This window comes from Trachypithecus francoisi, unplaced genomic scaffold, assembly GCF_009764315.1.
Source record: "Trachypithecus francoisi isolate TF-2019V2 unplaced genomic scaffold, Tfra_2.0 Lachesis_group11, whole genome shotgun sequence".
Classification (NCBI taxonomy): Eukaryota; Metazoa; Chordata; class Mammalia; order Primates; family Cercopithecidae; genus Trachypithecus; species Trachypithecus francoisi.
In genome coordinates, this window is record NW_022681456.1 from 128,740,892 (window position 1) to 128,764,298 (window position 23,407).

Consider the following 23,407-nt stretch of genomic DNA (forward strand, 5'->3'; position numbering starts at 1 on the left):
CTGCTTGTCTCCCTTTGTCCCTTCCGGCCCCTGGGGCTCCCAGAACCTGGAAGCACGTGGCCAGCCAGCTCCCTGCCTGGTCCACTGCAATCCCTCAAAAGCAGCAGCCAGCCACCCGATGGCAGCATGCCCCCACACCCCTCCTTTCCCACCCAGGCCCCAACCCGGGAGCATATCTGAGGACTAGCAAGCAGGTCCATTGGCTTGGGACAGGGGCTCCTCCTCTTTTTCCTAGGATTCACTGAAAGAAGTGGGAAGATATGGCCTCTACACCCCGCCCCCCTCCAACCCACTCCCATAAAATGCTGCAGATTGTATTCTTGTGCATTCAGGAGGAATATAAGAAGAAACTCAGAAATACATCCTCATTTGTGCCTATCTCCACAGCCATTACTGCAGGCTGCCCAGTGTGAGGAACTTCCAGCTTAGGTTTTCTTATAGGGGAAGGAGGTGGTGCCAAACTTTGCCAGCCTCTTAGGAATAGAGCAAGTCTCTCCTGAAGACAGGCAAGCTGGAGCTCCCATTCCGCCACCAAAGACAGGGAGAAAGGAAAGACAAAGGTGCATGAAAGGGGGACGGGGGCAATTTTTTTAAAAGCACACTTACCACTGTGCAGGGAGCAGAGCAATGCAGCGCCGAGGAGGGAGAGGGTATTCACGCTATGGTAAGCCAAGAGGAGAACAGGGCAAAGGGAGAGAGAAACGGAAGGACTTACCCAGAATATCAAATTGAAGAGGAACATCATGTACTTCAAGCAGCAGAGGCAGCCCTTGGCCATGTTGCACTTCTTAAATTCTAGGAGGAACACAAAGGACAGGTCCAGGTAAAACACCACGTACTTGCTGCCTTTGGGTGCATTGTACTTGTCGGTCTTAACGCCGGCCTCGGCGCGGCTCTGGCCCCGGGAGCCCGCGGTGCCGTAGAAGGCGCCGGCCGTGAAGCCGCGGCCGAACGGGCGGCCGGAGGTGGACGGCTTGGCAAAGTCCGAGTCCTTGCTGTCCAAAGATGGACTCCGGTGGATCGAAGAATCCTCGCTACTCGACTTCTCCATGCTCACGGCGTTCCCGGGGGGCGCGAGGGGCGGGGGGCATCGCTCCCAGAATGGGACGAAGGGGGCGCCCAAGTCGGGCGCGGGCTGCGGGCGGGCGGGCCGGCGGAGCCTTGCACGCCCCCTCTCTGCACCGGGGCGCACTCGCGGCCGAACCCCGCGCCCAGGGGCTGCTGCCTCTCGGACCGCTCCCCGCTCCTGGCCGGCGGGCCCGGGAGGGCTCTGCGGCGCGGCGCGGCGCGGCTGTCTGCGCGCTCGCGAACGATTCCCGGGAACCGGCTTGCCCGCGTAACTCAGAGTCTTTGGGGAGGCTGCAATTTGATTTCTCTTTCCAGGGCGTCAGCTCGCCTCCGGCCGCACTGGCCGCTCCACGCGAGGCAGAAGGGCACCGGGATCCAGGCTCCCTGGGCACACCTCTCCCAGCCCAGCCCAGCCCCAGCGCTGAGCCCCACCACTTGGCCGGCGCTCCGCCTCCTCTCGTTCCGCGACTTTGCGGAGCTGCCGCCGGCCCTGGGCTGTCCCGGTGCGCGGCGGACAGTGCCGAGGGATCCGCCGCAGCTGCAACCGCTGGGCTTTCCCTGCGAAATCCCGGCCCGGACTCGCGACTCTGAAATCGCCTGGAGCCCCCTCCCCGGGCCCTCGGCCCCGCCCCCTGCTTTGCATTCGACCAATGGGCGCGAGGCCTTCCCGGCCCCGCTGGGGAGCCACCCCCTCCCCAATGACACACTATCTTTAATGGGATTAGCGTTCCGCTGTGTGCCTAAACAAGTGCGCCGCGAACCCTCGCTAAATGTCAAGGGCTCTGCAGCTGAGGGGTGAACCAGAACCTTCAACGGGAAGCGCTGGTGTCTTTTACCCGAGGAAGGGAGCGGCGAGAGGAGGGGGATGGCTGGAGGTACCCACGGCCCAAGCAAGCCAGAGGAAAAGTCTGGGGAGAAGGACTGGATGGGGACAGAAGCGCGGCCGCTGTCGAGCTGGCCGCCGCCCCCTATGCACGTGGGGGCCTGTCCGGCCAGGGCACGCGGTCTCCCGGTTAGACCTACACACACTCTCTCACACACACGTCCCCCATGCCTTTGCACACGTGGGTCTGGCTAGGGCGCACAGGGAGAAGGGACCGCAGGGAGGCGCGAGGTATCGGAGAGCGCTGGGGGCCTCCACGGGGTGCGCGCCGCCCTCCCCGCCCCCTCGGCGCGCACGCACGGGCGCGCACACACGCGGCTCCGCCAGGCTCCTGCAGCTGCGCGAACCCCTGCCCCCGCGTTCTCGGTTGGGACGCTGCGGCTGCTGGAACCCCAGGCAGGCTGACAGGGGCAGGTGGACGAAGCCGGGTCCTACCTTGCCTTTCCTCACCCTGTCTGTGCCAAGAGGGATGTAGGGGTGCTCTTGGCCACTGTCTGGGTGCTCTCCCGTGAGGTCAGAGAAACAGCAGGAGGAATGCTTTTGCTCGGGGCTTGGGAACATCCTACCGTAAAACACTGCAACTGGGCAGCCTCCCTTGGGCTGGTGCAGAAGTCTGCATTGCCGACCGGGATACCACCCGGGATACCATCATTTTGCAAATGATGAGGATTAGAAGACTTGCGGGTGACGAACCCACCTCTCTTTTCTGCTACCCTTCCAGTCGCTCAGGAAGAGAGTACTGAAGGCACCGGAGGGTAGGAGCCACATTTTACCAGGTTCTGTAACCCCACCCCCTACCACAGGGCTTGGCCTCTGGGAGGCGCTCACTGGGGATGGCTGGATGGAAGAATTCATGTCCTACCTGGGGCTGTGGGTGTGGAAAGTCCTTCCTGGATCCCAGCAGGTATCATGTCACACCTAGAACTGTGTGCTAAACCCTGGGTCAGGCCCTTGAAGAAACAGATATGAGAAGTGGGGCTCCCTGCCCTTCAGGCAGCCACAATCCAGTTAGGAAGACAGGAGGGTATTAATCACCACAGCAGCACAGACGGGCAGACACAGAGCTACCACAACAGGCATGGCCATCGTGGGAGGGGGACATTAATTCCAGCCAGAGGGACTTCCAGACCCTCATCACAGAGCTGTCGTGGTGACCTGTGCTGGTGGTGACCTGTGCTGGTGAGCCTGCAGCCTCACTGGCCCCCTGGCAGGCCCGCCTCCCAGACGTGAGAGCTCTCCCGTTCTGAGTGCAGCTCCCCTACTTTAAAGGAACCTGCAGTGGTTTTACCATCCCGAACCCTTTCCCAACTCAGATGGGGAGCCCAACAATAAAAGCTAGTGTGTATTACAGCCACCAGCAGCTACTCTCTCTGGCTTCGGCGCAGCAGCCCCACCGATGCTGTCTGCAGATGAAGGGGCAGATGTCTAGTCGCCTCCTGATGTAGCACCAGGGCTGCCTGACTGGCATGGCTAATGCCTTTTGTCCTCTGCAGCCTCACCTGGCCGCTCCTGAGGGGCCCATGGCTGCCACTTCATTCTCACAACATTCCTTCTTTGATTCAGGGATAGATCATTTACCAGCTGGACCAAGAGTCACAAGACCTGTTTTTCACTTTGAGCTCTTTTTAGCTGTGTGATCAAGGGCAAGGCAATGTGCCTTTCTGAGCTCCTGATTCCTCTTCTTTAACATGCGGATTAAAAGAGCTGGTGGATGTGAGGAGAGTCTGAGGACATGAGACTGAACAAATTGGGGGGGCTGATCCTACCAGTCTCAGGTGGGGAGCTGGTGTCACGGAGGTCCCTTAAGGGTGGCCCCCTCTACTTCCTATTTTTCATCTCTTCTCCCCAGCTTACACCTTGCCCAGGCAGAATGGTTTCCTCATTGTCCCTGGATCTTTCCACCTTCATTTCTGATTATAAATTAATTTGTGCCACTAGCCACTTCCTCAGAAGTCTGAGGACCTTGGGGTTCGGGGGGTCCCCAGCAGGTAGGGGGAAACAACAGGCAAGTAAGAGGAAGTGGAGGCTGCAATGCAACAGTTCTGCCTCCTCTGGTCACACTTGTCAAAGGGCACTGAAGTCATACCTGTCCGTCCCTGAGCAAAGCTACAGTGAAGTCCCATCAGGGGACCCAGCTTATGAATCTTACGATTCATCAGAATCATGAGAGCAACTTTGACGTGTAAGTCTTTATATACCCCCAGGAACCAAGCTTCCCACAACCTTACAAGATAGGTATACCCTATTATCCCCATTTTACAGAAAAGAAAACTGATTTCACAGCCCATGCTCCCCACTCTCTTGGACTCTAAACAGTTTCTGCCCTTGAGAATCTTCCAGGCTAACAGACTCTTTATTTTTATTTTTATTTTGAGACAGAGTCTCGCTCTGTCGCCCAGGCTGGAGTGCAGTGCTGTGATCTTGGCTCACTGCAAGTTCCACCTCCCGAGTTCACGCCATCCTCCTGCCTCAGCCTCCCAAGTAGCTGGGACTACAGGCGTACGCTGCCACGCCCGGCTAATTTTTTGTCTTTTTAGTAGAGACGGGGTTTCACTGTGTTAGCCAGGATGGTCTCGATCTCCTGACCTTGTGATCCGCCCGCCTCAGCCTCCCAAAGTGCTGGGATTACAGGCGTGAGCCACCGTGCCCTGCCAGGCTAACAGACTCTTAAAGCACAACGGGGAACCTGAAATACCATGTCCTGATGTGAGGTCATTAGATAAAAGGACCCTGAGTAAGGGGCAGTGCTCCTGGACTGCTAATGAGAAAGGCGAGTCATCACCCAGATGGCCTTGAGTGACCTGACACAGGCTGGAAGAAGGAAGCTGGTGTGGGGAGATGCAGCGTAATCTAGTCCTATCTTAGGATGAAGGTGGTAGAGCAGCCTCAGGAAGGCAGCTCTAGGAACACGTCCCTCCTCCTCCCTCTCTCACCATTAGCACACCATCCATTGGTGCTGGCTTGTTCAAGATAGGAGGACGTGGAACAAGGACCCACGGAAGACACGAAGCTGAGTAAGACAAGGCGTGGGCCCCAAGGAGCTCAGGATCTAGCTGAAGCGACCCACCTTCTTCCCCCACTCACGACTGCAGCTAGAGAAGCCCATAGCAGAGTGATGCACAGAGCACAGACCGTGGCAGGATGGGCACCGAGCTGTCCCTTGGCCTCCCCTTGCAGAACGGTTCTCTGAAGTGGGTGGCCAGCCTAGAAAGGCGTGAGTGTGGTAACTTCGGGAGGCAGGGAGGGGACAGGCCTGACTGAAGCAAGAGAAGGTGCTTAGAGGTCAAAGTGAGCTACCCTGTGGAGCCTTGCATGGCACATGAAAAGTCTGGGCTGCATCCTGCAGTGTCCCAAGCAGTGGGGCCCATGATTAACCGGTGCCCTAGGAAGCTGGGCCTGGCACTGGCATCGGGGTGGAGCAGAGGCGAGAGGTGAAAGATCAGTGGCCGTGGCTACCTCGGTTCCTTAGACTGCGGGTACAGACGGAACAATCAGATAGAAATGGTGCTGCGAGACACCATCCCTCTGGCAGCTCCTGATCCTTCTCAGCTTGCCACCCAGGCGAGCTGGCAGGTGCAGGCTGCCCTTCAGGGGTTCTCTGAGCGTGTGAACAAGGCAGCCTGACTTCACTTTCCTTTTTTTTTTTTTAACAAAAAAAAGTGAAGCAAGTACAGCATTCTCAGAGGGGAAGAAGAAAAGCGAATACATGAAATCAACATGCCACATCTCTGCTGGCTGGCAACTGGGGAGATGTGGGCTTTGGAGTAAATGCCAAGCTCTCTCTGCCTCTCTGTGAATTCCTCAGGCTGGCAGCATGAGACAGAGCTCAGTCTTTGGTCTCTCCCTCACCCACACACAATCAGAGTCAACGGGCCAGCCCACAGCCCCTTTCTGACCCATGCTAAATGTTCCCACATTTGACACAAGGTGCAGCTTGTGAGGCACCCTGTGCCTTTAAGCCTCAAACAAGGCAGCCCCCCAACAAAGCCAGGGTTCAGGTTGGACATAAAGTGGCGCCTGCCACCCAAAAGAGCACGTGAGACGGGCGCCATTTCAGACGGGAGAGCTACTCACCTCCCCCCGATATTTAAACTCCAAATATGGGATCTTCTTCAGCTATACAGAAAATGCTTTCATTGCTAAGCAAACCATTTAGCAACCGTGCTAAAAGAGAACGATGGAGAGGTCCCTAGCAGGGGGCCCACATAGTGGTGGGGAGGCTATAGGGCAGGTGCTTTCCTCTGCCTCGGAAATTAAACAGCTAGGAGATTGCATGTTGCCATACTTGGCCATGATTCAGGAAGGACGGTAACAATGATGGTGAAAGGGTTAGGGTAGAAAAGAAGGAATGGTATTGTTATTTTTTTTAATCTGTTTGTTTTTTTAAGTTTCTGAGACCAGTAAAGGAAACAAAGGCCAGGCGTGGTGGCTCACACCTGTAATCCCAACACTTCGGGAGGCCAAAGCAGGTGACTCACTTGAGCCCAGGAGTTCGAGACAAACCTAGGGAACATAGTGAAACCCTGTCTCTACAAAAAATACAAAACGTAGCTGGGTGTGGCGGCACGCACCTGTAGTCCCAGCAACTCAGGAGGCTGAGGCGGGAAGATCACTTGAGCCCGGGAGGTCAACGCTGCAGTGAGCCATGACTGTGCCACCGCACTTTGCTTGGGTGACAGAGTGAGACCCTATCTCAAAAAAGAAAATTAAAGAAAAGAAAAAAATAAGCAGGGTTTGGCTTTGGTGGGAAAGTTCACAGACAGCAGGACACAAAGAGTAGCCAGGGTACCTCCCTGTCTGGAGAAAGGTCTGCTCCTCCCTCCTTCGACTGAAACTACAGTTTGCCCACCTGCCTCTGCTCTGGTCACTGAGCTTCTAAAAGAAGGCAGAGGCTGTGTCTGGGTCATTTTAGCCCACCCCCAGTGCCCATCAGTGACCACCCCACAGCAGGTATTCAGGAAGTGCTGGAGGACAGAGGGGAAAGGAAGACCAGCATGCCTACATCTTGAGCTCTCCTCAAGGATAGCCTGACAGCCCTGAGTTCATTAACTAAAGGATGGGACCCAAGCCAGAAATCTATGGAATTGTTCCTGGAAAGCAGGCTAGCCAAGGGCGTCTGCATCTGAGGAGCTGAAACACCCAGCTACAGATAAGAGTGCAAATGCCACACGGCCAGCTTGTTTCACACACAGCCATACCCCAGCACGCGGCACAGCCTGGGATGGATGGATGGATGGATGGATGGATGGATGGATGGACGGACGGACGGACGGACGGACGGACAGAAGGACAGATAAACAAACATATGGAGGAAGAGGTGGGAAAGATCTGAGGTGGAAAAAAGAGAAGACTGAGACAGGAGCAAGTCAGGGAACAGGGCAGCCCCTCGACCTCTGCCCAACTGGAGTGGGCTGGGCCTCTTGGAGGGGCTCCACGGAGCACAGCCAGGAGCACTGCTGCCCCAGCTCCGACTCTCTGGTGGACTCTCTTACACGTTCCCTAGTGTTACGTGTCACCTCTCAAAGCCCAAGAGCAAAGCTGCCCCCCGGCTATGGTCAGCCCTTGTCAGAGGCCACTCCTGGCTACCAGAAAACATGGCCATGCACAGACCCTTGGCTGTGTGTGCGCTCTACCCATGACAGGTGGCCACACTGCTCAGAGCATGTACTGGGGCCTTTGGACAGGTCAATCAGCTTAGCTCCAAGGAAACAGGGGCACAGCTATAGACCAGCTACAGGAATCCTGCCCCAGCCGGGAGTACTGAAAACGTGGCTTCTGCACCATGAGGAGTCAGGCAGGTGGTGTGGATTGTCACAAAGCCAACCTCACTCCCACTGTCCCCGAAATTGGCTCACACCACATGCCCTGGTGACTGTGGGTCATCTGGGCTCAGATGCCTTCAATGACCCCTGTCCATACCACTATCCAATTCAACCACAGAGAACAAAACTCTAGTAAAATAACAAAGGGGGAACACGCTGGGCTTTGGGACTAGATGAATCTGTGTCCAAATCCCATCTAGAGTGAGTCACCCCACTGCTGGATGGCCTAGAATGACCACTTAACTGCTCCATATCTGTTTCTTCAGCTAGAAAATAGAAATAATATGCACCTTCCCCAGCATTACGTCAAAAAATAAGGAATAAAGTTTACAAGGGAACACAGAAGGTGTTCAATGGATGGAGGCACTATTATCATTCCCAACAATACTTATTATAGTCAACACGGGCCCAGCTCCTGTCTAGCTACAGTGTAGCTGAACAAAGAAACATCAATACCTAATGTTGTGTGGCTGACATTCTAAGGGAAATGCTGGTTGCCCTCCTCCTCCTCCTCAGGGAGGCCCTCAGCTCTGAGCCCTCGTCTCTTCTGCCCAGCTTTCCTGTATTTGACCATCTCCTCTGTTCCAGGGCCATCTGCATGCTGGTGACCCCTAAATGCACACCTGGACTTGACTTGTCTCCTGAGCCCCGAGTACAGATCCCCAACTCCTGCTTGTCATCCCCCTGGCTGTCTCACAGACAGCTCCAGGAGGGACTTGCCCCAAACGTGCTCCCTGGCACTATCCACCCCTTCTCAACAAATGGCTTAAGTTCTTACCCCACTGCTTATGCCAGAAGCCCCAGAATCATCTTTGGCTCCCGGCTGTCACTTGCTCCCACCTCGAAGCAAACACAAGTCCAAGCCACGGAGCCTCCCTGCACCTGGCATTCCCCCCAGCCCCGCCCTTGTCCAGCCCTGCTTCATGGCTCGCCTGGGGTCCTGTGGCAGCCCCCACAGCCCTCCATTCCCTCCTGCGACCATCCATTCACCAAGAGCAGCCAATGTGATCTTCCCACTCACGTGCCTCTCCACTGTAACCTCATCAGTGGCTTCCCATCGTACTTGGATTACAATTGTGTGTGTGCGTGTGAGTTTCCTAGTCTCCTTTTCTAGTACAGTTCAAATCCTTAGAGCAACCCTCCCGGGCGGGCACGACTGATCCCTGCCTTTCTCTCCAGCCCCCATCCAACATTCTCTGCTCACCTGTTATTGCCACAGCCGTGAACTCTCGGAGCTCTGCCCTCCTCAGAGCCTCCGCCCAAGCTGTTCCCTCTACCTGGACGCTCTTCCTGGGCCCACTGCCTGGCTTCACTGTACTCACCCCTGAGCTCTTGTGAATCATTGAAGAAGGTCTATTCTGGTTTTCTGGCTGCCTCCCACTATCAAAATTAAAGCCCCCTTTCTTTCAATACATCTCCTCACAGAGCCATTTGCCCTTTTTTTTTCTCATAGCAGTCACCGTCATTGGAAAGTCCACGTTTGTTAGGGTGACAATTTTACTGTCTGATTCTTCTACTAGACCATGAACCCCAGAGAGGCAGAGACTGCATCTGTCTTTCTCACTGCTTTACACCCAGTACCCAGTACTATTCCTGACCAACAGTAGGGGCCCAATCAATACCTGATGAACGCATGCAGAGGAGCTCAAGGGAGGGCATGCACAGGGTAGGCAGGGCCAGCAGGGAGGGCTTCCGGGGCTTTCCAGGTGTCTGATCGCCTCGTGCCACCTAAGGAACAAAGCCTGAGGACACTGATGACCTGTGTGGCCTCTAGTTGCTCAACCTCTGGTTCCTCAACTACAAAACAAGCAGGCTGGACTAGTTGTTTCTCTAAGGTTCCTTGGAGCCCTGAATTTCGCACCCTATGAAATGGGACTGGACAGGCACGGGGGAAGGGGAAGAGCACCTTGGCAGGGGGGCAGCTGGGCAGAGCCAGGGCACAGCAGAGGGCCCAGGACATGTGGGAGGCACCCACACGCTCCACTGGAATGAAGCTTTGCAGAAAGGGAGCCTGAAAGGAGGGTGGGCCAGAGCACAGATGACCCTGGATGCTAGTTTAAAATCTGCACAGGCGCGTCCCCATCCCGCTCCTCTCAGCAAGTCCATCTCCTATACCTTTCTTGGCCTACACTCCCACCAAAATGAACCCACATCAAATTCCCCCTCATCCCCTGGCCTTTGCACTGGATGCTTCCCTCCTCCTGAAAGCCCCTTTCCCCCACACCCTGAATGGCTAACATCCACAATCCAGTTGGCATCAGGGTGCTGTCACCTCCTCCAGGAAGCCTCCTTGCTATACCAGTAACACAGAGTTAATCCTGCCATGATGCCACCTGTTCCCTGACCTTCCCCCACCCCCAAATTGTGAGTTCCTTGAATGCAAGGACTGTGTCCCTCCTCTTTGTCTTCCAAGCATTTGGCATTTGTCTAGCACACCGGTGCTCTGAAGTCACTGCTGAATGCATGAGTAGCAACAGGAACAACCTTTGTGTACACCTTAAGGTGAAAGCAGCTCTTTAGAAAAATCAGCCTTTGCTTGGAGCAGGGGAAGCTTTGCAAAAAGAGTAAGAACGGCCACTCCTGCAGGACAGTCATCTCTTCTTAGAGAAGGTTTACCAGGTAAGAGGGGGCGGCAGAGACTGGGCCCTAGAATAATGCGGCTGACAGACTGCCTGGACAAAGAGCCACCCACCTGGGGTCTCAGGCCCTGTTTTCCAGGAAAGTTCCAAAGCAGCCCCTCTTTCATCCTAAGGCCAATCAGCATCCCTGTCAGACCCTCAAAAGGGCCTGGAGTACGAGGCACTATGCTGGACAGACAGATGTACCTGACATACACATGTGCACACACTGAGCCCACTGCTCCTGGAAAACGGGAGAAAGAAAGCATTTGTTACGAGCACTTATCAAGGAAGGCAGGTGGCTGCGGGGAGGATGAGATAAGGCAGACCGCCGGGCACAGGGAAGTGTGATGAAGCCTACGACTTATTGCCATGCACCAGTGGAAATGTACTGACCCAGCAAATCCAATATTCCTAAACCACTCCATGGAGGGTGCTGACTTGCCAGCTGGGACGGCGCTCCGTGACCTCGCATCCAGCCTGACTGTGCAGCCGGGACCCTTCTGCTGATTTCAGGAGCTGCTGCCTGCTGCCTCCCTCGGCCCGCTCTCCCTCTACGGGGCTGGTACTGGAGCCAATGCAGAGAAAGGCAGCATGTGAGCAGGACTTGGGGATGCTCTGAAGTGAAGAAGATGGAGAAGAACCAGCGCCCCAGATTCCACACTGCAGCCCTCAGGGGAGGGAGCCTGTGCATGTTCCACTCTCACTGATAGAGTGAGAGGTGTCTGGATGGGTGGCAGGGGCAGACTTGGGCACCCCTAATGGCCGTCTTATGGCTCGAAGGCCCGCAATGCATGAAGTCACTTGTGGCCTCTGAACCTCCATCGGCCGCTCTGTAAAATAAGGCAGGAGCACTGGCTGTCATCTCACTCTGTCTCTCTTCCCTCCTCCCCATCAGGCTGGCCCACAGCTATGGGGCTGTCCTTCCAGGTGCCTCCCACTGAAGGGGGCCTCTCAAAGGCATCCAGCCCATCCAAAGCCTGGAGACATCTTTTCTCATCTCAAGGTACTTGAGGTGAAAATGGTCACAACTCGCACCCTCAAATCAGCCATCCAGGCTACCAAACCTCTTACAATCCCAAAAGGTGCTTTCAAAGGCTCTTAGGTTGCTCCAGCCCAGGTCTGTTCCTGTTGTAACCCAGTCACACATGACTGGGCTGCCTCCTGTCTGCCAGTCTCCTGACCGGGCTCCCTGCCCCCGCCCCCTCCTTAGCCACCCTGCCACATGCTGCCACTAGTACCGGCCCAAGGCAGAGCTTGGCACATGCCATCAGCTCAAACACTTCCCCAGGGATTTAAACACAAATGCTCAAGCTTGTCACTGGGGCCCTTCTACATGGTACTCTGTCAGCCTTCTTCCCCACGAATCCCAGACCTGTGCCCTCTGCTTCCAGCAACACCAGCCCCTCGAGGTGCAGCCCACCCCTGTGCCTGCATGCACTGCCCTCTACCTCCAAAGCCTCCCCCATCCTGCTTGGCCTTGAGGAGATGTTTCAAGGTTCATCTCAAATGCCACATCCTCCATGAAGATCCCCCAAAATGAAGAGAAACTCTTCTTGTTCTAGTCGTCTCTTTTGGACACTGATTTTACTCTGCATTGCATCACAGTTACTTGCATAAATGCTTTCTCTTTGTACAAGACTAAAAGCTCCAAGGGGCAGAGCTTACCCGTGCTCCTCTTGCAGCAACCAGCCCAGCTCCATACATGGTGCACACTTAGGAAACTCAAGGGCAACTGAGTCCCTCCCACAATGCACAGAGCCCCCGAGCCTCGCCTCCACCTTCACCACACATACTTACTACCTCAGCGCACATATCGGACACCCTCTGACACTGCCCTCAGCCTATCTGGGAGGTATTCACCTTGATAGATCACAATCATGTGTCCTCTCTGGAGGCCCTCTCTGGAGTCACCCACCACATCCAGCCATCTACAGAAACCACTGGGGCGCTCAGATGTCCAGCCTGGAGCTCTGAGAATGTGGCTGGGCTCTGTGAGGCCCAATGTGTCCGGGTGGCTGCAAGTCACTCATCCTCCAAGCTCCGGCCTCCAAGAGGTGCTTCCACATCCCAGCCAGGCCAGGCGCCGGGGCACACCTGCTCTTCCCCTCCCCCCGACTGCTGCCAGAGGAAATGCCAGCCCGAAGCCACGGCCAGCCGGACACAGCAGGGACACGCCCTAGGCACGAATGCTGCCCCCTCCCTTCCTCTGCCACCCAGGCCTGGGTCTGACTAGCACCCTGGTGTGGCCCCCACCCCTCCATGCATGTACATTCCCCCTGCCGCTCTGTCTGCTTCCTGCAGAGACGAGCACAAAGAGCAAGCACAGTGGTGCTGCAGGAGCCTGGCAGGGCACAGAGCAGGCCACCCCAGCGCTGTGGAATCCAGGGAGACACCGACAGCTCCCTGAGTGCAGGACACATGTGTTGAATGAATGAATGAATGAATGTGAGCACGCTTGTTTCCTCATCAGTATAACGGCGTTACGTGCGACCGTGAGGGACAGATGAGGCGGTGTCTGGGAAACTACTTTATCGCGGGGGCAGTTGTCTTCGGAACCTTTCACCCCCACACACCACAGCCAGCCCTCACACTTCACAGGAGCTCGATAAAGGCGAGACACCTATGCTGATGAAGCAATCCCGGCAGAGTCCCCCAGCGCCCACACGTACACCACCCTGGGTTTGCCACGACAGATGTTCCCAAGGAGAATTAGCCTTTATGGAGCAAATGCTCCATCTGCATCTGGGCGAAGAGCAATAAAATGAAAAGGTGGAACAGAAGGACCCCTGAGTACTTGTGGGAACTGGGGGCTGAGCCTGGGAGTGCTCCAAGGACCTGCCCAGGGAGAGTCTGGCCCATCAGGAAGGGCTTCTTAGAGAAGGGGTACGTGCTGGGCTTGCATGGCATCCAAACAGAGTGAGGACAGAGGAAAGGGAGGCCTGCGTGCCTGAATACCACAGGCAAAGGCCTGTTCATTGTGACTCTTGCAGCTTTTTCGAAGGACTCTCATACTAATGATCACATCTGATCCTCACCACACCCCTGCAAGATAGGCAGGGAAGTTGTCCCAGTTTGTAAATGAGGGAACAAAAGGCCAAAAAGAGGAGAGCACTCGTCTAAGCAAGTTAGGAGAGCTGGGACCGGAACCTGTGTCTCCTAACTTCCAAAACAGTGAGCTTTCCTTGCACTAAGCGGCCTTGCCTGGGTCCAGTGCTGGGCCCTGCTTTTATGGACGAAGCTGGCCACTCCTGGACATACGGATACTCATGCCACATGCACAAAGGGAGGCAGAGGAAGAAAGGAAGCAGGCTGAGGGGACGCTCATGCATTTAGGATTACCCAGCTAGGAAAAGCAGAGACGCCCCACATCGCAACACCAAAGGACAAGCCCTGTCAATCCTGGAAAACGCACCACTGCCCCACCAACCCCAACCTTCATCACCCTCATCCAATGTCCTCTGTGCTCTTTCTGACCACACGGCGTGAACACAGGTGATCTGCCAAGTGAAAGAAAACAGAAGCCCCCCCTTCAAAAGCACAGCACAGGTAGAGTGGAAGTAACAAGCCAGTGGTGGGCTGGTAGATGTTCAACAACCAGCTCTCTGGGGGAAAAGCCCCGATTCATAGTGCTTGCCAATGCTGTGGTGTAAATACTCCCACCACGGCCAATTTCAAGCTCCCGGCAGGCAAATGTTCTAATTACTTTCTAATAGGCTCTCAAGAACCAGCACAAGTAGGCTCCAGCAAACCACTGTAACAAACCCATCTCCCTCCCTCCAAAGGAAACTCCAGCAGAGAAAAGACACCCAGCATCATCCTGCCCCCTCCTCCCCAGGAGTAAAAGTCTCAGGTCAGAGCTTGGGGAATAGAAACAGAGGCTGGACGAGCCACAGGGAAAGGATGGGGCAGCCTTCTCTCTGGTCTCCGGGGGCCTCCCCAAGAAAAACACAACTGAAATTAGCTCTTAGACTACAGGGATTCTGTCTCTTAAGTGAGACCATGCCACTGCTCTGTGCAAAACCCGCTAATGCCTTCTCATGTCTCTCAAAGAAAAAGTTCTTAGAAAAAGTTGCATGTATACACACACATACACACACATATACACACACACAAACTCCTGGCCCACTCACTCCACTCCAGCTACATTGTCTTCTGTGCTATTTCTTACATTAGCGCCTTTACATTGGCTGTCTCCTCTGCCTGGAATATTCTTCTCTTAGATCTCAGCATTGCCACTTCTCTCAGCTCCTGTAAACCTCCACTCAAAAGGCATCTTCTGCATGAGGCCTTCCCTGACCACCCCATTGAAAACTCTGCCTCCCCCAGCACACTCCATAGCTCTTCTCCTGCTCTGCTTCCTCCCCCAGCACACTCCATCTCTCTTCTCCTGCTCTGCTTCCTCCCCCAGCACACTCCATCTCTCTTCTCCTGCTCTGCTTCACTTACTGCTGTATTCCCAAAGCTACGAACAGAGCTTCACACAAGGCAGGTATAAGTATTTTTGAAAGAATGAATGAATGCCTGTGAAAAGTCTTTCCCAAACCCCTACGTGCCATCTTGGCTTCCCAAGAGCAGGCAGCTGGGGAGTGAGGGCGCCCTGTAGTTAGCGCCTGCCCAGCTGAGACTCAGGATACTGCGTTCTTGCCTCGGCCTTCACATCTGTGACCTGGCACAGCTGCACCCTCCATCTCAACTTCGCACTTCATTTTCTCTCTTTATTTAGGCTCTAATGGGAACCTACATGACTAACGCTGGGCAGTACCGAGGGCCGGGGCTAAGGCCAAACAGGACACCAAGTCTGAAGGCCCCTGAGCTCTGCAGTGAGAGGCTCCAAGGTCAGGTTCGAGGCATTCTCTTAAAAGGTATAGGAAAGACGAGCCCTTTGCTTCCCCTCTGCACCAGCCACACCCCAACTCCAGCTACATCCATTTCCCATTCTCCAGCTCTGGGCCTAGAAGAAACCCCCCAAAACATTATCTACCCCAGTGGTTAAAGCCAGCAGAGCCCCAAGCCCAGGCGGCTGCCCCACCAGGCCTCAGGCGGGCTCCCCACACGCCCAGCGGCCAGCTCACGCTGCTATTTTAAGCTCTGCGGGCCCAGCTGCAGCACGTAGCCACAGCAGGCTGGCAGCCGGGGTGGAGGTAGGGAAGTAAACTCACCAAGGAGTGCTGACCTGAGGCGCTCAGAAGGGGAAACTGGTCATCCCTTACCACCACCCCTTCTCTACACAGACTGGAAACTCCCAGGCCCACCCTCAAATCCACCAGCCATGGGGAAAGGGAGTCAGGAGCTGCACTGGGCACGCCCACATTCCATTTCTGAAAGTGACCCCCTGAGTTTCCACAGCAAAATGACTCCTAGCCCCACCCTGCCAACCCCTAGAAATTCCAGCAAAGCTATAGCAAGCACAGCACCCATATTCCAGGTACTAACATGGACAGATACCAAAAGCACAAGCCAAAGAAAGGAGTTAACCTGCTACTGTCTGAGATGCCTTATTCACCGAGTCCCCCAACTTCCTTCTCCCCGTCTCCCCTCAGTGACTGTGCACAGTGCCAGGCACACAGCCACACTCAGTAAATACTTGCTGATTAAATGACTGCTTCTAAATGCATGCTAAAACCAAACATGATGGAAGTGGTCTAGGGATAACGCAGTCTTCACTACTCTTATCATGAGCCTCGTGATTATCTGCGTTTCTGCTGACCTCATTGGACACTGAAACAGAATAAAGACTACAGAACCAAGGAACCAATGGAGTTTAGTAATAAAGCAAGGATGCCTCCCTGCTGGCCAGGGAGGAAGTCTGCCATTGCACCACTCCAGTGGGACAGTTACACTGCATTCCCTGTGAACTGTGCCCCTGAAGTTGTGCAACACAGAGGCCCTGTTCTAACCCCCGCTCTGCCATGGACATCCAAGCCTCTGAGAGCTGGCTTGAGAAGGAACGCACAGAACAGGAATTCCGGGTGCAAGCTAATTCCCATCCCCAACCTCATGCTGCAGAGCATCAGTAAAACCATGCAGGGCAGGATGGGCCACATGTGCCCGGGGCTACTGGCAGCATCCCGCGGCTCTAATCGCTCAGCTGAAGCAACATTGGCCCCAGGGAAAGAGGAAGGAAATCCAGAGGGTCCTATCATCAGGGAGCTCTGCTACCTTTCCCCTTGCTGCCTGTCTCTCTCAAGACTAAACCAGCCACCTACACCTTAAAGAAACAGATTCATTACCTGGACTAGGGGGAAGAGGGAAATTCCCTGGACTCTTTCTTTCTTTCTCTCTTTCTCTCTCTCTTTCTTTTTTTTAAATAGGGTCTCACTCTGTGACCCAGGCTGGAATGCAGTGGCACAATCTCAGCTCACTGCAGCCTCTACTTCCTGGGTTCAACTGAGCCTCCCACTTCAGCCTCCCAAGAAGCTGGGACTACAAGTGTGCACCACCACGCCCAGCTAATTTTTATATTTTTTCTAGTGACAGGATTTTGCCATGTTGCCCAGACTGGTCTCAAACTCCTGAACTCAAGCGATCTGCCCACCTCGGCACCCCAAAGTGCTGGGATTACAGGTTTGTACCGTGCCTGGCTGGATTTTCTTATTGAAGGAAGATCCCAGAAGCTATGGGCCTTCAGAGATCATTTGGTCTACTTCTCCCTCCCACTCCCTTCCCTGGCTTCAGTCAATCCAGACCGTTCTGGACATTTCTATTACAATTGTAGAAGCAATGACAACAGCCTGCATTTACAGAAAAATGGACGCTGTTCAAAGGGATTCCACATACGTCACCATCACAAAAGCCCTAGGAAGTCACTGCAGCAGACTACAAAAAGATTCCAAAGGTGAAGTGGCAAACACCGAGGCCAATCGCCGAGTAGACTGGAACCCGGGTCTTCATACAACTAGTCCACTGTTCTTTCCCAAATGCCGAGCTCCCTCTAAAACTTTTTCTCTAAGCGTGGGTCCCAGGCCAGTTGCTCCAGAATCCTTGGGTATTTGGTGATGAATGCCAATTCTAGGGCTCACTCTGGCCTAAAAGTATCTGGAGGCAGAATGTTGATAACCTGCCCTGTGAATGCTCTGTGGGGGATTCTAAACTGTGTTAAACCCTGACGGCCCCTGCTTTTTCTATTGCCTGGATCTAACTGACTCGTCCTTTCACTAACCAAGCAGCAGCTAATCTCCAACCACCGCTAGCAACTCTGCCCAAACTAGAGCCTCTCTGGGTACAAAACCTCCATTGCTGTCCTTGGGTTTGTCTCCCTGAAGATACATGTGCACCTAATCGCCAAGGTGACCCTTACACATTTCTGTCAGGACTTGGAAGTCACGCCAGCTGGGGAGACAATCCTGGCCAAATTCTCCTCTCCTCACCTTGAGAAGGGACGGATCTCAGATCTGCCTAAATCCCTCTGTTCAGCCCAAGCCCATATTCCAGATGTGCCTAGCACAGAGGGATGCAGTGGGAGAGAAAGGAAAGGAAGAAGCACCATGAAATCACTCCAGAGTTGCCTTTCTTTATGGCACCCTGGGGCCCCCACCCCTCCAGAAGCTTTCTCTGAACCACTTGGCCACCACGGGCGCTCCCACTTGTATGTGTCATCAGCAGTGGCGCTAGCTCTGCCTTTGACTGTTCACTTTCAGGTACGCCCTAACCCCAGCAAAGCCGACAGAGCAGATCCCCAGTATTCCGAGCCTCAGTCCCAGAGACAGCTCTCAACCTGCCTCAGGCATCTGTCTCCCACCATGCGGCCCTGACCCTGTCTCCACCACTCCATGTTGTGCTCAGCTCCTGACTGGCTGTTGCAGCCTCAGGGAGGGCTGCGTGGCCTGGCTCGGCTCTCTGCCTGCCTGCCCCAATTCTAGGCTCCAATTAGCCTCCCCTCCCTTGGCATGGAGGCTCCTCAGGCTGATGGCCCAGTTATAGATCCCTACCTGGTGGTCCCAACACACAACTTCCTCCCACTTTCTCCCACTCACTGCCTCTCGATCACACGGCCTCACTGACAGCCTGAGGGGCAAGTCTCTCTTTGCAGACAGACCTGCCAGCTGCAAGAGAATGGGGTGCCAGTTGTATTCCTGCTGAGTCCCCTTTAGCATCTCCCACACCCTAGTCACATGCCAGTTGCTCAACAGCACTGCTGAATGAATGAATGGGCAGACGAATGAATGAAGAACTGCAGCCCGGCCAACTTTTCTGGTGGTATCTAGTGCAAAAAAAGAGAAAAAAAGGGTAGGAAGAAGGAAGAAAGTCATAGGAAGAGAAACAGAAAAGAGCTCACTCACATAAGGCCAAGAACAAGGCCATTAGCTCAGAGGAGGCTGTGGGCCCCAGGCAGCCTTGGGTGGGCACAGCAACAGCCTCCCTACCTTCCAAACCCTGAAGCCCCCACCCTCCATCAGTAACTGGACTTAGCAAATTAGCAGTTTCTTCATTCCGCCAAGCAGAGCACCCCCTAAGCAGAAAGCCAGTCTGATCTGGATGAATTAATTGAGTAATTAACTTCCCTGATCTGCTCCCTCCCAGCCCACCTTTCAGAAAGGGATGGCAATGCCCCACAGGAGGGCTGACTGGGGGCCGGGGGTTCGGAGGGCTACAGCCTTCTCCACCAGCCCCAAGTTGCCAAAAATTCCTGTCTACCCTACATCACACACAGGCCTCCAAAGACCTCAGAGCCCCCTGCAAGGCACACAGGCCTCCAACACACAAACACAAGTGCACAACACATGTGCACATGCATGTCCACATACTGACTACAGGAACACCTCTCAGTCAGCTTGGATTCTGGCTGTGGTTCCAGTTTTGAGCTCAGGCACCCATGGAACACTGCAGGCGGCCTGTCAGATACAGCAAAGGAGCAGGGAGAAGCAGGTAAAATGAATCTGGAGAAAAGACTGAAACGAATCACAGAAAGTAAGAGGCAGTGCAGGGCAGAGGGAAGGGCACAAGGGCTGGGGTCAGAAGGCCCAGGTGTGAGTCCCAGTTCTGTCTCCTAGGGACAATGTGACTTGAGGCACGTCACTTAACCCATAAGCTTCAGTTTCCCCATCTACAAAATGGGCATTAAACCCTACCTCCCTTCTGGGCTGTCCTAGGATGAAATGAGCTCACTAGGTGTTACTGATGTCCAGTCTCCTCCCCTCTGCTCAGGCCAGAGGTTACCAGGCAGCTTGGCTGTCATTTCTCAGCTCTCACTACCATGGGCACTGCCTCAGGATTCTGGGCCCCACCTGCTCACCTCCACTTTCTGCCTTACAGATGTGGATGAGGTGTAGGGGAACATGGGTCAAATCAGACCTATCTTATTGAAATCCCAGCTCTGCCCCATGACAAGGCACGTTCCTTCTCTGCATCTCAGCTTCCTCATCTGAATTATGGATACAATAATAAATGTTCAACCACACACACAGTTGACGATCTATGTCCAGGGCCCGATTCCGTGCCTGGCACACACCACACTTCATACACGGTAGATAATATCTCTTTTAATTATCATGGCCATCATGATTCTGGCTAATGGAATTAGTCTTCCCCTCTGGAGTAGTAAAGCAGAGGCCTAATTCCTCTCCCAGGTGCCAGCCTCTCAAACATAAGATGGTGCCACATGCCCCGAGTCTTCTCTTCCCCAAGCAAACATCCCCCCCACCCATCTTTCCACTGTGACTCATGCCAAAGCCCCCTGCCCAGTCTCCTCCTTGCCTCTCCTGGTCTACCAGTGCCCTCCCTAAAATGCAGGGCCCTGAACTCCTACATCTGAGCCATACAGTACCTCCAGCCCCACCTAAGCGCCTGGCACACAGCAGGTGCACAGAAAAATAGAATAACTTAGTGGATTCATAAGTCAGGACTCTGTTTATCATTTTAGTATGAAAAATAATCCTGTTAACCTAAGATCCTAAGACCTCTGTCTCAGGATCAAATTTATTTTAGAAAGGTGATGTTAAGGTGATGCAGACCTTGTTAAAAAGGGCTCATCTGAGCTTCCTGGGTGAGAGGCACTTACTCTGGACACATCGACGAAAACAAAGAAGGTGAAAATCCAATTTCAAGAAATAAAGCATCTGAGTTATAACAGATATTCAACTGTGACCCACATAAATTAACCTGTTAATTGTTTCCATTTGCTTTCATCTATAGCAACCCCTTGCTTTTCAAACTGCAGCTTGTGACCCATTATTGGGTTATAAAATCAGCTGAGTGGGTCAGAAAACTTTTTTTTTTTTTCTTTTAGAGACAGCATCTCGCTCTGCTGCCTAGGCTGGAGTGCAGTGGTACAATCATAGCTGACTACATCCTTGAACTCCCAGGTTCAAGTGATCCTCCAGAGTAGCTAGAAATACAGGTATGGGCCACCAGCTTGGCTAATTTTATTTTTTTGTAGAGACGGGGTCTCACCATGTTACTCAAGTAACCTTCCCACCTCGGCCTCACAAAGTGCTGGGCTTACAAGCGCAAGCCACCGTGCCGAGCCCAGAAGAGTATTTTTAAAAAATAAAACAGAAAACACCAGAATATATCTCACATGGTAAAGATAAGAATTATTTCATGAAACATTTTCTCAGGTGTAGCTGTGTGTGCCCTGAATTACAATGTTTGGAGAAACAATGCCCTGGGTCTTGAATGGTGACACGAATGGCCCACAAGTCTCGGAACACCGGTTGACTGCTCATGAGAATACACACTTTCTAGGCATGAAACTCAGAGCTGCTTACTTTCTGCAAGGATCTGCACCTGGCCAGGAAGCTTTACCAGCTGCAGGAAATACACTGGGATTCACTCTCAAGATGGAGATGTGCCAAAAAGTTACGTGTACCGTGAGAAGAGGCAGCGCAGTGTATTTCCTGTCAGTGGAAATGTGTCCCTGAGTCCGTCAATCTGACCATTATCTGTCAGATAGAACTCTGGCTGCGAATCTGGATTTCAGATGCTCACCTGCAAAACGGGGAGAATAGTGCCCCCAAATCTGGAATGGACAATGTGTCATATGGACTCTTTATTCATGGATTCATCACTTGATTGCTGAAACAACTCAACATTGGTTTAAAAAAATGCATGAAGCTAGCTCAGAACAGAACCACGCCTTCCTAACCTATTAAATTAGAGAAAACCAATTCTAAAGCAAGCCCATATTTTACCCGTTACAAATTCTACTCCGCTGTCTGCCTCATGTGTCTCCAGGAGACACCACCTCCTGCTGGTTCTCCAAAACAGAAGGAAAACATCACGCCCTCACGCATCTGAAAGCTCTGTGCAGGGAGGGGGACAATGGCTTCATCTCTTGTTTCACTTAGGGCAGAATGAGAGGAATGGGCTTAAAATGCAACAGGAAGCCTGCAGAAGACAGAGCTGTTAAAGACGGGAACAGGTGACTGAAGCAGGTGCTAGCTGCCATCCTGGGCCGGTTGAACCCCACCCCACCTGGAGTCAGAGCGGGGTGAGTGTCGGGGTGTGTAATGCACCCAGCACGGTCCCTTCCTTCCTAGATGACTTTGGGAGGTGCCTTCCTGTCTGCAGCGTCCATGGTTCCAGGATGAGGCAGGATGATGCATGTGGGGTTGCCACAAACAATGAGCCCTCTCGGCCGGGCCCCGCAGCCTATTTCCAGCTCCTGATAGTTCCTGTCTAATGCCAACATCGACAGAGGAATCCAGGGCATCCTGGGCCCAGCATTGTTCAAATCACACATTCCTCTTCAGAAAAAGCTACAGAATAACTCTCATTCCTCCACCCTCCCAGGAGAAACCACATCAGAGAATGAGCAACCAGATCCCCACGTGTGATGGGGACCAAGGGGGATGGACGGGAGCCACAGGGTGTCTCCACCATTGTCCATCACATCCCCCACAGCAGATGCAAAGAATGCCCAGAAAGCTCGCCTGCCTGACCCACAGCTAAGCCCACCCTCAAACCACACAGCCACGGGCAAGTGGGCGCGACCAGAGGTCCACCTGTACCCCCACCCAGACACACCACATTCTAAGTGTTAATGTTTCTATACCACCTATCTCGTTGACATTTTGTGAAAACTGCAACTAAACTCTCAGGAAAGGGAAGAAGAGATGTTTATGGAGAGCCTACTAAGCATCACGCACCGGGTTAAGCATAAGCATCAGAAACCCCTTCATCTGGCCAGGCGCAGTGGCTCACGCCTATAATTCCAACACTTTGGGAGGCCAAGGCGGGCAGATCACCTTAGGTCAGGAGTTCAAGACCAGCCTGGCCAACATGGTGAAACACCGTCTCTACTAAAAATACAAAAGTTAGCCAGGTATGGTGGCACATGCCTGTAATCCCAGCTACTTGGGAGGCTGAGGCAGGAGAATCGCTTGAAACCAGGAGACAGAAGTTGCAGTGAGCTGAGATCGCACCACTGCACTCCAGCCTGGGCAGTCGGAGTGAAACAACTCTTGCTTAAAAAAAAAAAAAAAAAAAGGAAAAAGAAACCTCTTCATCTCTGTGGGTCACCAGTCACAGCTGAAGACAAAAATGCAAATACAGGAAAAAAGCACAACTGTTATGCTAAGCACTGTACGGAGAGTGGATACACGGGTAGGGAAGACGGTGAGAAAAGGTCACAAAAAAAGATAAGAACGGCAGAGATACAGAAGCATACAGGGGGAAAAGGCCGGCACTGCCCATCCCTGATCAACACCACTACATGAAAACACCACTGCCCTGTGTGCCCATGGCACCATGCCGCCTGCAGAACAGAAACCTGCACGACTGAGGGCCAGGGGCTAACCATCTGCCCAGAGACCCATCAGCGGGCAAGACACGGCCCAGACACAGCCGACAGGACCTCACACCCGTGGCAGACAAGGACACTGGCCGTCACCCGCCTGTCCTTCTTGAGTAAAGTGGGCTCTGGCTGAATCATTCTGTGATTAGGAATTTCACTTCTTTGTTTCCTAGTTGTAAACTTGGGAACATTACAAATCATGGAAATCCAAATTAAAACAACCAAGCCATCACTGTTTACCTATCAGGTTAAGGCTGGGGGCAGTGGCTTACTCCTGTAA

The 23,407-nt window shown here is 53.6% G+C and overlaps 1 protein-coding gene across 13 annotated transcripts in view; it reads right to left on the reverse strand.

Moving 5' to 3' along the window:
• Positions 1-23,407, reverse strand: part of TSPAN9 (tetraspanin 9) — a 210,133-nt gene that overhangs the window by 82,757 nt on the left and 103,969 nt on the right. For 7 of the 13 annotated variants that reach the window (XR_004440097.1, XR_004440096.1, XR_004440095.1 and 4 more), the window contains exon 1: positions 716-1,460. Coding sequence is in view for 6 of the 13 variants with exons in the window: in XM_033223189.1 (XP_033079080.1) it covers positions 716-1,051 (336 nt within the window). In the remaining 7 variants the exon portion in view is untranslated. Of the gene's footprint in view, positions 1-715; positions 1,993-11,766; positions 11,773-23,407 lie in introns of those variants that run through there. The other 6 variants (XM_033223191.1, XM_033223190.1, XM_033223192.1 and 3 more) reach the window with 3 other exon arrangements.